Raw genomic sequence first — 15,552 nt, forward strand, 5'->3', positions numbered from 1 at the left:
GGGCTCCAGCCCGGGCCCGCAGCCCGCCCGCCCCCGCGGCGAGCTGGTCCCGGCACGTCCCGGCCGCCCTCCGTTACGCTCTGACCCGGCGCTAGTGCACCTGCAGCCTTCGGTTCCGGGCAGGGTCCCCCGTGAGAAACACCGCGGAGGACCTGGTTCGGGATCCTGTGGATGGCAGCCAGGGGGGTCAGGGGTCCAGAGAATGTGGCCTTTGAGCAGGAGCGGGCCAAGAGGAAGCCAATTCCAGTAATAATGTGGAACTGTCTGTGGGGTGGCTGCAGAGGGGACAGGGCCACATGCTCCTTGCTGTTGTCAGATGATGTACCAAGTGGTGGTGGCTGCAAATGGTGGCCTGGGAGGTTTTGACTGGACGTTAGGGAAAGAACCTCTTCAGGAGGGTCATGCAGCCTGCAATGGGTGACCCAGACACGCTGTGTGATCTTCGTCCTTGGAGATTTCCAAGAGAAAGCCATGGCTCACCTGATCTGGTGGTGTGACAATCTTGCTTCAAGGGGGCTGTTGGACTAGAGACCTCCAGCTGTGCCTTCGTAGTGACACTTCCATGCTTCTGTGATAACTCACGTACCTGAAAGAGAATTAGATCCTTGTCTTGGTGAAGACATGTGAACAAACATGTACAGTCAAACTGGCAAGTCATTACACAAAAGTTTAAAGGCCTCTGCAGGGGCCCTGCCTGAGCTGCAGGAGCCCCCACCTGCAGCCCAGCCACAGCCTTGCCTGCGCTTGCCCGCGGAGCCTGCTGATCCCATCCTTCCTTCCTAGCCTGACCTCAGACCTGCTGCATCGCTGTGGATCTTGCTGGCCAGCACGGTGTTAGGTCTGATGCTGGTCACCTCCACTGGGCCTGACCCTGACTCACAGGCTCACTTCCCAGCTTGACCTCAGGCTTGCCTTGTCTCCATGACTTTGGCTAGTGACCTGGGGTCCTGGTTGGATTTGGCTGCAGTCTCTGGGTCTGCCCTGCTTGCCCCACAGCAGGGCGGTGAGGTGGGTGCTGCCCATGCCCCGTTGGCCGTGGTGACCCTGCTGCTCCCTGATGAGCTGCTTGACCCAGTTCAGTACATGTGTGCTGGGGGCCAGGCAGGGCAGGAAGGTGCTGTCAGCATAGCAGGGGAGGCGGGAGTGCAGAGCTCTGGTGCGACCTGGTTGACTTTGAGATGGCAGTGGAGCTGCACCGTCAGTCACCACAGCGGGCCGATGGGTGCTGGGGCACGACTAAGCTTGGAGAGCTCTCGAGAAAGGGCTGGGAACTGCAGTGGCTGCCGTTGCAGCTATGGATCAAACCACTAATGGTGACGCTGCTGAGCAGGTACCAACTATTGCTGCTATGTTGAGGGATACCTCCAAGGTCAGGCAAGACTACACAAGACTAGATATTCATTTTTCAGCACAGGCAAGGCAAAATAAGGAACTACTGCAAATCCTGCAGTCTGTGTCAAAACAAAATATGAACGCTGAGGTTTCCAGAGTTTCTGTCCACTCTGTCCTCATCATCAAGAACCATCCTGTTTAGTTGGAAAGGATGGTGTGAGCCCACCTGTACATCCAATTTACGAGTGAGAGAGATTAGTGTTTATTACAGTTAACTTTGGCAGCAGGTATCTGAAAGGTTTTTTTCTCTACCATAGAAATAACTAAGCCGACTGAGAGCTGACATGGCAGAACAGAAGGAAGCGTCTCCAGAAAGGCCTCCTGTTACACAGCAAGAGTGAGCAGCAGCTCCAACAAGCCCCAGTGAGCTTGTCACAAGCATCTTCTGTCTCCCAAGGGCTATGAACAGATGTGGCACTGGGTGTCACAGCTATGCCAGGGCTCAGAAATATGGTGATGTTGAAGAACCATGGGTGTAGGGGGAAATCAGTGAGTCAGGGAAAAGAGGAGACTTCTTTCTTTTCCTTGCCAAGAGATTGGGATTTAAATGGACATTTTTGTAATGACTCTGTGGTCTAGGATTAGTTTTGCATTTAAGAGGAGATTCAGTCTTTTTGTGTTGTCTGGAGAGCAGGAAGGATACTGCTCAGAAAAATAGTACTGCCTCATAGTTCACTGATCATTTATGACCAAAAGTTATAATCAGTGATGAATGAAGGTGGGCCCATTAGAATTGTTATATCTACCATATCCATCTACCAAACTTGAGTCTCTGTCAGATCATTTCTCCCACTGACTTCAGCAACAGTGTAATGCAGCCCCCTCAGCCCCCAGCAGAATCAGGTCTTGTTGAACCTTTATGTGGAGGATGTGTGAATGTGTCCACATTTGTGGAGAGGTTTAATGCCCATCTTCTCCTGTTATTTTTAACTGAATCTTTCCTTGAACAGGTTATGGGAGATGAAATTACCACAGAGAAAGTCACAGGGAAGTAAGAGCCTTCTTTGTAAATGGGTGCCATTGTTACAGCTCCACTGAGTAGGCATTATGGTTCATAACAATTGTGTTATTCTATACATCGAACAACTGCTAGCAGCTGCAGGCAGAAGAGCAGGCCATGTTCACTGCAACTAAATCTCTCCTGATGTTTAAATTGATTCACATCCCCATCCCACAGCCCAGGAAAATTAAACCACTCTCTACAGGCACCCTTAAGAGCATGACTTTCCTATTCACAAGCACCCTGGGGAGGAGCTACAAATGCTTAAAGGAAAGCCGGTGAGATACACTCCATGTCTTGTTCTCCTCTTGCCAAATGCAGCCTGACACATGGATGAGCAAAAGCAACCGTCCAAACGTCCCTGCAGTTTCTCAATAGGTCCCTGTGGAGCTACACTCTCTTGCTAAGGTACCGTGAATTACACCATTTTTTAAGGAGGTGGGATGTCACTGTGGAGCACTCAGTGATGTCTGTCTTTGTGGTCTAACCTCTGTCCCCATATCTTCAGTCACTTCCCCTCACCTTGGAAGGAGCAGTGCTCTAGTAATGAGTCTAGTAATCTGCTCTAGTAATGAATCTCTTTCCTGCTTTGTTTCCAGGAGGCTTTTGAATGTATTTTCCAAGGGAATGGAGGTACGTCAGGCTAGAAAAGGGAAATGTCAAGGATTAAACATTAACAGTGGCATTAATAACAGAGAAGAATGTAAGAGACACTATCTTTCATTTGAGTAATTTAAATGACAGGAAAATAAAAGCAGAGGAGCTTTTCAGGCACACCAGTTCTTCATGTGAGAAACAAAATTATGAATCACTGTCCATTTTCCCAACCGTATTAGCTGATCTTGCAGAAAGAAGATTCAGCTGTGATAAACTCCATGACTCTCTCATTTTTCTGGTCACAAGCTACGGTGCAAGCCTACAGAGCCCATCTGGTTTCTGTGCCATGACAGGGGTGCTGTTTGCCATGTCATGGGTGCTGGGCTGCAGGTCTGGAGGCGAGACTGCAGCTTCTGGAAAGCAGCTGGGAGAAACTGGTGGATACTGGGAGAGAGGCAGAGAAACAGCTGGACTGGCACATCTAGGGCCCCTTGTGGGGTGGGACAGGGCTTCTGCCACCAGGAAGGGGCTGCTGGACTAGCAGAAAACAGCTTCTCCTGTGCACCTGGGAGGGGTGGCGTGGAGGGTTTGGCAACCCTGTGAGCGAGCAAAGTTCAGTGACACAAGAGCAAGAGAGGGCAAAAGGCCTGCCGGGCTCTTTGAGCGTAGGGTGGGAAGGAGGGGACGGGTTACAAACTGTGGCATCTGAATCTCTCTCATTCTTTGCTGCTCTAATTCAAAAGCAATCGGGCTGTAATGTGTTTTACAAATATAAAGGATTCTTAGTGTTTGGTGTGCAAAGAAACCGCAAAGAAAAGGTCGAGGCTGTTCACTTTAAAGCTTTACCAACTGTCACAAGCACTTCCTATCACCAGCCCTGTCGGTGGACGGTGGACGGGGACTATCTGAAGGGTGTCTCCAGCAGTACTGCTCTCTCCCTTAAGAGGGAGGCCAAGCACGTTTAGTACCCTCGAGTATAATTCGAGCTACTTGAAAATTAGTTCCTCAATATTAGGTAAAACCTCTTTTTGCCTCTCTGGAGTCTGCTGCTTAGCCCATAGAAGCCCAAGCTTATCATCAGTTCAGCAGCTCCGTCTGTAAAGGGCAGAGGCTTTCAAATGAGAGTCCTGCAGTGACGGACCCAGCAGCCGAGCTGGGATATGGGGAGAGCCAGGCTGTTTCCCAAGAGCCTGTACCAGAGATATTACTGAAACATCACCATGGCCACCCGTCCCAGTGATCCACTCCATAACAGTGCTCATCCTCGTGCACACTGATGACACTGCTGTGAATGACTGTGGATTGGTTTTGATGGGATGAAAACCTGTTAAGAGGCTCTAGGCAGACAGGGGAAGGGCTTGGGGGTTTTGGTGTGCTCCTGGCCCCAGGACCCTGACTCAATTCAGACTGGGACATCTGGAGATAAACGCATGGTTACACAGTTGATACTGCTAAAAGGGCTTTGGTTTCAGTTGCCCTAACTGGTAGATCAGGTGCCATGAGCAGGGAAGGATGGAGCTCCCGCTTACTGAGAAGGGGAGGAGCCCCACGTTCACTGATTTACTAACTTCAGGCAATACATGTCTAAAGTGTTCGATAGACTGGCCTTCTTCTTGTCCTTGTTATAATCCTGTATTAACAACCTTCTTCCTACCTCATTAGTTTTATAGAGCTCACCCAAACCGATTTTGTTTATGCTCTGTCAGCTGCTTTCTTTAATCCTAAATTAAAGTCCTTCTCAAATTGACAAAAAAGTTCTGGAACAACTTGTTAAACAAGGCACTTGTATGCACATAGAGTACAGCTAGGGAATGGATGACAGCCACTCATCAGGAACAAATGCTGACAAACCAGTCCAATGTCCTGCTATGGCACAATATTTTATGCATAAAGTGAAAAGTAGCAGGTGTCATGTATGTTGACCTTAGGAAGGTTTTTAACACTGGCGGTCCTAACTCTCTCTTAAGAAGGTATGACCACATGGTGAGTGCAGAGCTGGTGAGATAATTGTGCCTCAAGTGCTAATTATCAGTGGAAGGACATATTGAAGGGATTTTTGCAGGGGTCCATTGTGACACCACATCTTTTTAATTACTTCAGATAACAGCCTGGATGATTAACACCCTTGAGTGCCCTATTAAACCTGAGAATCACTCTAGGCTGTGAAGTATAGAAAGACAACAGAATTCAACACTAGATGAACAAGGGGGAGAAATGGGCTAAACACCACGGGGCAAGATTCAACAGATACAACTTTGAGCATTACCTTTATGAACAGTGAGAAACACAAGCGAGGGAACAAGGTGGATGCAATTTTTCAAAAACAGTCCAAGGTATAACAGAGAGCAAACTGAACACTTGCAATGGAAAAGGCAGGCACCACCCTGGAGCATATGAGCGTAGCCTCCAAGACAAGGTGGAGTAATATGCCTGGCTAGGGACAGTGTACTTCAAAAATGCAACTCAACAGAAAAGAAGTCAAAGGAAATCAGTGAGGATGCTAGGGGGCACGGAAAACATGAAGAGAGGCTGAAGGAATCAAGCTGCTGTAGTCTGTAGAAGAGAAAGCTGAATCAAGGAAGGGAAGGGAAACATTACAGTCATCAGGTGCCCAAGAGGTCATTCCTAAGAAGGCCATGGCCATAGCAAACAGGATGGCATATAAAGGATTTCAGCTCAGAGAAAAAAAAACCTTAGGTTTTCAGATAATGTCAGCACAGAAGCGTGCCAGAGCAGCTTGCTGGGGGATGGTGCAATCTCCATCAGCAGAGGCCTATAGGAACAGGCTTCACAAACATGTCAGGACAGGTAGCATTGATCCTTCCGGATTTGCAGGGGGGAAGGAGGATAAACAGTATAATTTTACTTCATTGTAAGCAAACCACGTGCAGGTGGCACAGAGTAGAGGTGGAAGCCAGCTGTCAGCTTCCGCCAGCATTTGCCAGCAGGCACTCTGTTTCTGTACTACAGCCTGCAAGATGCCTGCACTCTTGATTAAGCCAGAAAGCTTACACAAGAGAGAGAAGAGAAAGGAAAGCTGCAGGACTAGCTGGGGGGGTGGGGGGGTGGAAATGCCTTTTGTGTCAGGACCTAGACCACACACCACTGCCTAGGAGTTTAACTCAGCATTTAAGGCCAGTTTGCTGGTAAGAGCAAGTGGTTTAATAAGCATCAGGTGGGTTTGGAGCACTTTGAGAGAGAACTGGAAGGAGCCTGAGGATAAGGGGAGGTGTGGAGAAACCATTCTTCACTCTTCCTTGGGAGCTGTTTTTAGCCAAAGCTTTTACTGTGGTTCCCACCTAAGTTACGTTACAGCTGTGTTGCTGTGCCTGGCTGTGTCCTGGGGCTATGGGCCAGACTCTGACCTGGGGCCTTGGTTTAACTTCAGACCTGTCTCATTGCAGTAGGGTTGTCCAGAGCCCCAGCTGAACATGGTTACTGTCATGGGACCTGCCCTTCTCTCCTTGCCCAGGTCTGGGCTCTTGCTGCTGAGGCCACCCCTCATCCACCATGTTATGCTCTGCCCCTCTGACTCCTTTCCTGCAGAGCAGCCGTCCTTGGTGCTCCCTGGCATTAGGTAGGTGAAACTGTTGGATTGGGATCCTGCTTTGTGCTAGGCAGTGAGCATCCCATAGGGGAGAAGAGGATAAGGGCACACCTTCACCTGGACGTGTGTGCTTGTCCTGCTGCAATCTCTGAGGTTTGTGGTCTTTGTACAAGTTCTGCCAGGCGCTGGCACTGATAGTTACCACCCACGGTCCCACAGAAACCACATTTGGGAAGGGCTGTTCTTGCGGGAACCTCTGGGTGCAAGTGCTTCCTGTTCTTCTCCAAGCAAAGCAGTGGAGGGGACAGACTGTATGCAGCTTTGAAGAGTCAGCAGTGCCTCTAGGGAAAGCAGGGGCCAGGGTGGGACAGCCTGGGGCAGCACCCCAAGTTCAGACCCAGCCAACAGGTTACTGGGATTTTGGCCTGAGTGTGTGAGGAGGTGGTGGTGTTCTCCAAGGCAAAGGGAAGCTGCATCCCTGGCAGGGAGGAAGATGACTTTGCTGGATTAGCAGGAGTTGGGAGAATGGAGCAGGAAGAGGGAGATGGTCAGGACCAGCTCTGCTGCCCTCCCCCACTCCTGAGAAAGGCAGCTCTGAAGTGTGAGATGCTCCGTGCAGAGCAGGGTTTGGGCTGAGGGCTGGGCTCCCTCTGTGCCCCAGGGACTACTTGGATCTCAGCCTGTCTCCCTGACCCCATGTGCAACTGAGCAGGGAAACCAGAAGACTCTAGGATGGGAGATGATGCTTTCCCAAGCTTGAAGCACAAGAGGAAAGAAAAATCTTGGCCTTAGTGCAAAATGAGATAAATAAATATGAGCTGAGCTGTCGGAAAAAGAAGAAAAAATGAAGGCCAGAAAGGGAGGCAGCTCCTGCCCCAACTTTTTTCCCCTCTTGCATTTGCACTTGCACAAAGGGTGGCAGTCAGCAGCTTCTGGAGGCAAGTCCAGTGCATGCTCAGGACCTGAGGGGTTTGATCCATCACCGCTTCCTTGGGAAGCATGGAGAACCCTGGGCAGTGGAGGGGCAGGGAGAGCCCGCCTGAGTGTGTCTGGCCTCTTTCATCAGTGGATCTCGGCTCCTAAAGGAGGTCAGTGTTATTTGTGTTCCACAGACAGGGAAGTGGGGGCTCTTAGAGGTGCAGGGACTTGCCCCAGTCAGGCAGGTGTCTGTGGAAGGCCGACCTCCCCGGGACCCGTGTCGCTGCTCCGAGCCCTGGCCCAGGCTGTCCCTGCGAGGGGCGGTCGGTTCGCTGGAGTCGGAGGCAGAATGGGAACGGCAGCTGGAAGGGGCAGCGGTGCCCGAGGGGGCAGCCAGGCCCGGGGCAGAGCGGCGGTGGCGGGAGGGGACGGTGCCCCGGGCGGAGCGGGATGCGGGGCGGGGGCGCTGCGCTGCCCGGGCCGGAGCCGCTGGCGGGGGGCGAAGTCACGGCGAAGGCGCCGAACTCGCTCAAGCGCTCGGAGCGGCTGCAGGACCCCGGGCCCCCGGGCGGGGGGCGCAGACGGCCGGGCCCGGTCGAAGGCCCGCGGGGGCAGAGCGCGGGGAGGGGCCGGGGGCGCGTCGCCGGCCCGGGGAAGCGGGAGGGAGCGGAGCGCGGCTGCCGCCAGCGGGCTGGGCACGCCGGGCACCCCGCGGCGGGCAGGGCTCCGGCTCTGGGGGCGGCGGGCGCTCCCCCCGCCCCGCCGCAGCGGCTGCCGCCGGGCGCCCCGCCTGGGAGGGGTTAAGCGGCGGCCCCAGCCCGGGGGCGGACGGGGCGGCTGCGGCGGCTGCTATACGGCGGCGGGGCTCTAGGTGTCCTGCCTGGGAGGGTCCCTGCTGCATTGCAGCCGCCGCGCTGCTCCCTCTCCGCGCACACAATGGCGACGCCCAGCCCCAGCGGCGGCTCCGGCGCCGGCGGCGGGAGCGGGCCGGGCCCGGGCGGCCCGCCGGCGCACGCCGCCGCCAGCAGCATGCAGGGTAAGCAGCCCCGCGCTAGGCCGCGGCCCGGCCGCCGCTTCCGGGCCGGGCGGCGCGCCCCGCTCTAGGCCCGGCCGGGCCCCAGCTCCGCCGTGCTCGCTGCGGGTCTCGCCCCGGCCGGGCTGTGCGGGCGCCGCGGGGCCGAGCCCCGAGCAGGGTGGGGAGCGGGGGGCGGCGGGCGGCGGCGCCGCGCCGGGCCCCTGCCCGCGGGAGCGCCTCGTCGGGGCGGGCGGCGGGCTCGGCCGGCCCCCGCAGGCCCGGGCTCCGGGTCGGCCCCGCTCCGGGCCTGCCGCGCCGCTGCCGCCTCCCGCCGCGCCCGGCGGGCTCCCGGGGAGAAGCGGGGCCGCGGCGCCGGGGGCTGCCCCGAGCCGTGCCCCGGCGGGGGCCACGCCGCCCCGGGTGGAGGGGCCGGACAAAGGCCGCCCGGGCGCCGCTCCGGCTCCTTCCAGCCGGGGACGGCAGCGCGGCCTCCCCGGGCCGGCCGGCGCCAGGCCGCGGGCGGCAGTACCCGTGGGCCCGGCCGGAGGGGCGGCCGGGGGGCCCTGCTCGTCGCTGGGCGCCTGGGCCTGGCGGGGCGGCCCCGGCCCCCACCCCGCTGCGCGGGCCCCGGCCTTTGTGCGCCGTCCTCGGGCAGGTGCTCGGTCGAGCAGCGCGGGGTGAAGTCGTGGCTCAGGTCTGCCGTGTGCCGGGGGCAGTTCGCGGTGCTGCAGCGAGGCCGGTGTGCCAGCGTCCTGCCCGGCCTGCTGGTGCCTGAGCGGGCTTGCGGAAGCGGGGGATATTTTTTGCAAAAGCCATGGCAGATGTTTTTCGAGTCTTCTCCCTCAAAGTCAGACCACTGGAAAACGCTCCCTGCTTGAGCAGCATTTTGGGCTGAGGCAGTGCTGTGCTGGGTTATTTATTTTTTAATTCAATATAGAGATGGCAACGCTGAAGAAGCAGTTTACTCTTTTGGGAGCACTCTCATCCTTTTTCAACAGAAGAAGGAAAGGTCGCACACTCTGTGAGAGAGCTGCAGGCACTCTCAGCAAATAATGTTTTCCCCAGTTCTTTGCTGTAGTCCTGTTGTGTCCTGCTAGTACAGACTGTGCTGGGACTGGTGGGGACCTGTTTGGGCAGGGAACTGATGATATAAACTAAAGAGTTTGGTATACTTGGCATAAAAAGGTGAATTTTTGCCGTTTGCAACTTCCTCTATGTGAGCTCTGGTGCCCGCTAGGTGAAGGAGTGGGCTACCTGTTGGGCCGTGGGAGGGTGGTATTAGCCATGTTTATAACAACTTTCAAAAACCTGAATCCCAAACCTTGTAAATTAAATGCCTGGATTAAAAATGTGATGTGCCACAGTGGTTCCAATAAGACAAGAAACAGCCTTGTTGCAGTGCAGTTGCAGCTCTCCATGTTTCCACCTGACCCCTGTTTTTCACATTTATGAATTGTTCCCCTGAATCCTGTGTATCCTCAGGGCTGAGAGCTGCTTTTGCACCCTGAGTGCAGCACCTGTGATGCTCTGTAAGCTTGTGATGATGTAGCAGCTGCATCTTTTCTCCAGGTGAAGGAAGGGCAGTTATTTCTGTTGGGTTAAACTGGCAATTTGGCTTAAAGTGGCAAATCAGGACAGTGGGGCCAGTTTGATGATATGCAAGTGCTTGTGTGTTAGGGTGCTTTTTTCTTAAGTGAGCAGCTGAGGTGCCCTGGGAGGAGCTGAGTGTGGCATCCTGGGCAGGCTCTGGAGGAGCAGGTTGCTGTGGCAGTGGTGGTGAGGGCAGGTTCCTCAGACCAGCAAGAAGCTCCATCCCAGGCAGACTGCCAGGGCCTCGCTGCTGCCGTGCAACTGCTCGTGCAAAGCCAGGGGAGGCTGTGGGTGTGATGGGAAGGGGCTGGATGTGTCCGCAGGTGATCTGCAGTCTGCCAGGGCAGGCCTGACAGCTCTCAGAGGTGTACCATGACATTGCCCCAAGCATGTGTCCCACTTGGCACTGTCTCCCTGCTGACGCTGAGGCAAGCTGAGCTGTGGCAAAGCAAACCCACCAAAAAGCGGTGAGTTTTCTGCAGTTTGGATGCCCAGCGTTTGCTTGTGGTGGCGTTGGGCAGGCACTGGTGCAAGGAAGGTGTTGGAATGCATTGCTGAGTAGGGAGAAAAGTAGGTAGGACTTCATCAGTGTTGGCTTAATTGGCTTAAACAGTATGGTGGAGCAAGGAAGTCATTAAGCTGGAAACAAGTAATTATATTTAAAAAAAAAAAAAAAAAAAGAAGAAAAGTTTTGCTCAGTTAATTTTCAGCCAGAAACGCTCTCTGACCTGGCTTGTGCAACTGCTGCTGCGAGGGAGGTGGTGAGCACTATGGGGGGTGGGACAATTCCCACGAGTGCAGCCTGTGCCCGCTGCCGAGGTGCTGTGGCAGTGCTCCTCTGGACAGCCATCCATGGCGTTTGGAGGCTGTACTCAGAGGACGCGTGCTGGGGCAAGCTGGCCTGGGGTGGGAGCTCTTGCAGGAGATTTGTTTTGGTGTGAGGGCTGACGGTTTTGTATGGGGGAGTTGGCAGGAGCTGGGAGTAGGGAGAAGTCTTCATGGAAATTGAGGCCCATCACACTGATGTCTGGAGCTAGGGTGGCAGATCCAGAAGGTCTCTACAGGCCACTGTGTTCTGTTTTTAATTCAGTATCCTACAGAGTTTTTGATGTGCACAAGCTAAAGCCCCTCCAGGTGACAACACTGAGATGATGGCAAACTGAGGTGTCCCCATGCTGGGCTTACTTTTGCAGCCACGGCACTCCAGTCTTGCAATCAAGCAAGGGGTTGCTTTGGTTCTTGTCACCCTTAGTGTTCTGCGTGCCCCAGCTTCACTTGTCTTCTCTTGGCTCACTACATCAGCTGTTAATGCCCGTGAACCTGGGAGTTTGTTTCTTCCCTAAGCGTCCCCCTGCCTGGTGTTGATGGTGCCATGTTCAGGGCATGGTTGACAGCTCAAAGACAAAGAAGAGCTGGAATTCTAAGTACTGAAAATAGATCCGACTTCATAATTTTTGAAATTTTTGTTGCGTGCTAACTGAAGTCTGTCTGAATGCCAGTGACTGCTGGTGTGAAGAATTGTTGTCCTTAGTTATGTGTAATGTTAAAGTCCAGGAGCAGTCCTGCATATTTATGTCCCCAGTGTTTTGTGGAGAAAAGAGAGATTCTGTGGGAAGTTAGATATCCCACTTTGACAGTGATTTAAGAAAAAAAAAAAAAGAAAAAAAAGAAAAGCCACCCAAACTGTAATTGGAGGAATTTTACATTTCTTTCATTGCCAAAATTAGTAATAACCTTTACTGCTGACATTATGTAGAAAACTATGATTTGAAGAATGGTGCTGTTAAATCTAGAATTGTAACTAATTCCAAGGCATAGGAAGAATTTTGATTCTAACTGCAATCTGTGGAGTCACTTATCCTATCTCCAGTGCCAAGCAGGAGCTGGAACCCCTTTTTAACTGGCTGTTAGGAATTCAGCTCCTGCTTTCAGCATTCAGGAATACTGAAGACTGCTGGGACTTCTCAAAGTACTTGTTGCTTGGGATGCTCTGATGTCTTTCAGAAGCAAAGTGTATGCACTGCATGTGTCTTTTTGGAGTATGCATAATGGTTCAGATGTGTTGGGTGGGAATTCCTGACCTGTTCAGCTGGAATTTGGTGTTCTCTGTTCCCTTCTCATGTGTGGTCCTGTCTGGTCCCCCATTGAGGCCTTTGCCCTCTCTACCCCACTCTGGCCATAACCTTTCTGTTTAGCAAAAATCAGAGAAGGTCCATATCTGGTGAGAGAGTTCTCTGTGGATATGAGGCAAGGAACCTGGGCAGGGAGGTTGTTGGGGGTGTCTGTTGGCATGCACCAAGAGACTAAGCAGAGTCCTGCTATCACCCTTGGATGCCATTCAGGATGTCAGTAACTTACTGGAGTTAGGAAATGAGTTTCTGGCTATGTACAAGGAAGCTCTGTACCTTTCCCTGCCTGGCAGGAAAGAACTGCTGGGAGGCTTTTTGAGAGGCCAAGGATTGTTCATGTTTGGCAGATGATGGTATTGGTGAGTGCTGCAACGGACTTTGAAAACACTGTGTCTTTGGGGTAATCATAGTTACTTCAGACAGACTGCTGTCAAAAGCAGAATATTACTTGAAACCATTTGTGGGCATCACTGTGACCAGTATGATCCTTGGTATGGGAATTTGGTAAGATGCCACGTCTCCTGTATCCTGCTTCTCTTTGTGTTGCTGCCTTTGCAAGTGCAAGGAGTGATTGGAGCAGCTCCTTTCCCTGCTGCTGAAGGTGCTCCTGGACCCAGGCCTGGCAGGAGGAGAGGAACGGGATGCTGATGCCTCGATGTTGAGATGTTGGATCTGCTGGGGTGCAGTGTGGGGACTGTCAAAAGGCTGGCAGGTAGACTTACCTCTCTGAGCAGAGGGGCACAGTGCATGCTGAAGGTAAGAGGAGCCCCAGTGAACGTGGCAGGTTGCTCAGGGAACCTCAGAGAGGGGAATTTGGGGAACAAGAAGGCAGTGGGGAGGTGGAAGCATTGTGAAGCAAAGGGAGCAGATTGCCTGCAAAGCAGTTTATGAGTGGCCAGGTAAAATGAAACATACGATGTAAATAAGAAAACAAGGGAAAGAGAAGAGAACAAGGTAAGGAGAGAGAGGAGGCTGGAGGGAAGAATTAGTCCTTGTCCTCAGCAGGTAGTAAAATAAGGTTTTTCTGTCACTGTGTATTAATTACCTGTTCTTACTCTAATGTAGGCAGTGAGTTGTATCTTTAGCAGGTGGGAACTGACTGAATAAAATGAGGAGGTGACTGCACTTACCCTTGCCCACAGTGGAATTATAAAACCAGTGTGTGTTAACGTATGCCGCTGATGCAAGCTGACACTGGCAGAGCTGTCAGATTGATGGGTGTTTGTTCACTTAGACATGTTTGTATTTATTATGGAAGGTAAAGATAGTTGTGTGGTGAACAAACCAATGTATTACAGTTTGTTTGTGCCTACCAGTTTATTCCTGTACAGTATCTCTGCCAGAACATGGCTAAGCATATCTGCCTTGTGCCCAGGTCTTAGCGTACACCTGCGCATGTAGGACTGTATTCATAGGTAAGCATATGTGTTTGCATTTTAGCTTTCCATTTTGGTTTACTTGTAATTGTTAATATGTTTGTTTTCCTGGTAAAGGGGCAGCCCAAAAGCAGTAGTTAGTCTCATCAGATGCTGGGAGGGTTTTTCAGTTATTTTATGCTGATTTGATGGAGCTGACAGGAGTGGAAATCACACTGTTGCGTGTCAAAATGAGAGCCGTCCAGCAAGAGAAAAATGAGTTCTGTAAGGAAGAAAAAAAAAGAAAGAAAATGTGTTCTTTCCAAGCTTAAATGTGGGAGACTCCTCAACAAAATCATTAACTGGTGTGTACACGGTGAAGCGTTACTTACAGGAGTCTTGCGGAACTACATCATGCTTTGCCTGTATCAAACATAAACACCTTGTTAGCATCGTACAGCTGGGATGCGATTGCTGCCTTTGAAGTCAGATGTCTTCTATTGGATTTAGGTTTAGATAAGGACTTGGCAGTGTTAGGTTAATGGTTGCACTCTGTGATCTTGGAGGTCTTTTCCAACCTAAACAATTCTGTGATTCTGTAAGATTTTGTGTGAGGTGACCTCAGTTTTTGCTGTCTGCTTCTCAATGAATGGAAGGAGTAGCTGCTGTAGCCTGTGGAGGCTGGAAAGAAAAACTGCATGAGAGAAGGAAGCTGCATCAGGTGTTTGTGTAGTGCTCTGCCCTGCAGGGCAGGAACTGGCAGCCAGTGTTCATCCAAGTTTCACTGGAGTGATGTTTATAAAGAAGGTACAAAAATCTGAATGGCTGTAATGCTTCTGGCATGCTCTCAGAAGCTGGAGTGTAGTGATCTGGACCAGCCTTCAAAAGGTGCTGGTTATGTTCCCAGATCTCGTGTACCTTATGTAAAATGGACTGCACTGTGTTCACCAAAGCTAGAAATGCCTCCTTAGATGTGTATGTTTTTGTTGCCGTTCTGCTCTGTGCTGAGACAGCAGCATCCCGCTCAGGGAGGTGGAAATTGTTGTGCTGCAGCAGGAGAGTAAAGAAAACCCAGCTGGTTTTGGCAGTGGAAGCTTTTCATCGTGGTTCAGGGGTTGTCATCTTGGGGCTTGGGCTCTTCCATGGATATTTTGGTCAGGGTAAATTATTACTATTGTACAGTCTGGCCTCCTGCTTTGGAGGGATGAACAAATGTTTGGGGGATTCCTGTGTTGGTCCTGGTCAGAAACCCAGTCCTTGTAAAGGCACCAGTTCAGGAGAATCTGTGTCTTTAAGTCAAGTGGTCCAGTAGTTATTGCATTCTTAGGTGAGTTTGTGTTGGGTTTTTTTATCAGTTTGGTCAGTTTCTGGTTGTTGGTTGCTGGTGGAGGAGCCCTCCTCCAGCAATCTCCCTGTGCAGTTACCGTGCTGCTCACTTGGCCAACGTCTTCAGTAGTGTGAATCCTGCGCCATGTTATTCTGCTGGCATTCCCTGTTAAGGGCTTTTGTTTGTCTTCTAGATCCTCTGATTTCTTTTTATGTTGCAGGCTTGTTTGCAGAAGAAATGTGTGAGCAGTGGGTAGATGATAGCGTAGTGCCTGATGAGCACTGAAATATTCTTCCTTTAAAAAAGGTATGTTGCTATAACTGGATTAATTAATGTGTGGCAGTTAACTCATGGTAAATCCCTAGTGAGAGACACTTCACCTGTGTTTCTTCAGTTCAACTTGGAGGTAACTTGAATACTGTCTTTGCTAGGTTTTGACAGTGGAATAGCTAATGCATGTTAGTTACCGGTCCGTATGCACGTGCCACTCTTTGGTGGTGATGGCACTTCTGTTTGGAGGGCATCTGAAACAAAAGCTGTGAGGCTCACCCCCCTCAGTAGGCAACTAACTTAGTTGTTTAGGGTGATTGTTAAAATATCAAGATATTTAATTATCAAAATCATTGAGAAGGTGCTCTAAGTTATTCTGAAGGTGCTGAGGGATTAAGTCATTGTCCATAAA

At 51.8% G+C, this 15,552-nt stretch overlaps 1 protein-coding gene across 2 annotated transcripts in view; it reads left to right on the forward strand.

Annotated features, from left to right (window-relative positions):
* The first annotated feature begins 8,219 nt into the window (after positions 1-8,219).
* Positions 8,220-15,552, forward strand: part of MAP2K4 (mitogen-activated protein kinase kinase 4) — a 90,267-nt gene continuing 82,934 nt past the window's right edge. Inside the window, exon 1 of one of the 2 annotated variants that reach the window (XM_037409216.1) lies at positions 8,220-8,490. In XM_037409216.1, coding sequence (XP_037265113.1) covers positions 8,391-8,490 — 100 coding nt within the window. In that variant the 5' untranslated portion in view covers positions 8,220-8,390. The remainder of the gene's footprint in view (positions 8,491-15,552) is intronic. The other variant, XM_037409225.1, reaches the window with a different exon arrangement.

The sequence above is a fragment of the Falco rusticolus genome, chromosome 1 (genome assembly GCF_015220075.1).
Source record: "Falco rusticolus isolate bFalRus1 chromosome 1, bFalRus1.pri, whole genome shotgun sequence".
Taxonomy (NCBI): Eukaryota; Metazoa; Chordata; class Aves; order Falconiformes; family Falconidae; genus Falco; species Falco rusticolus.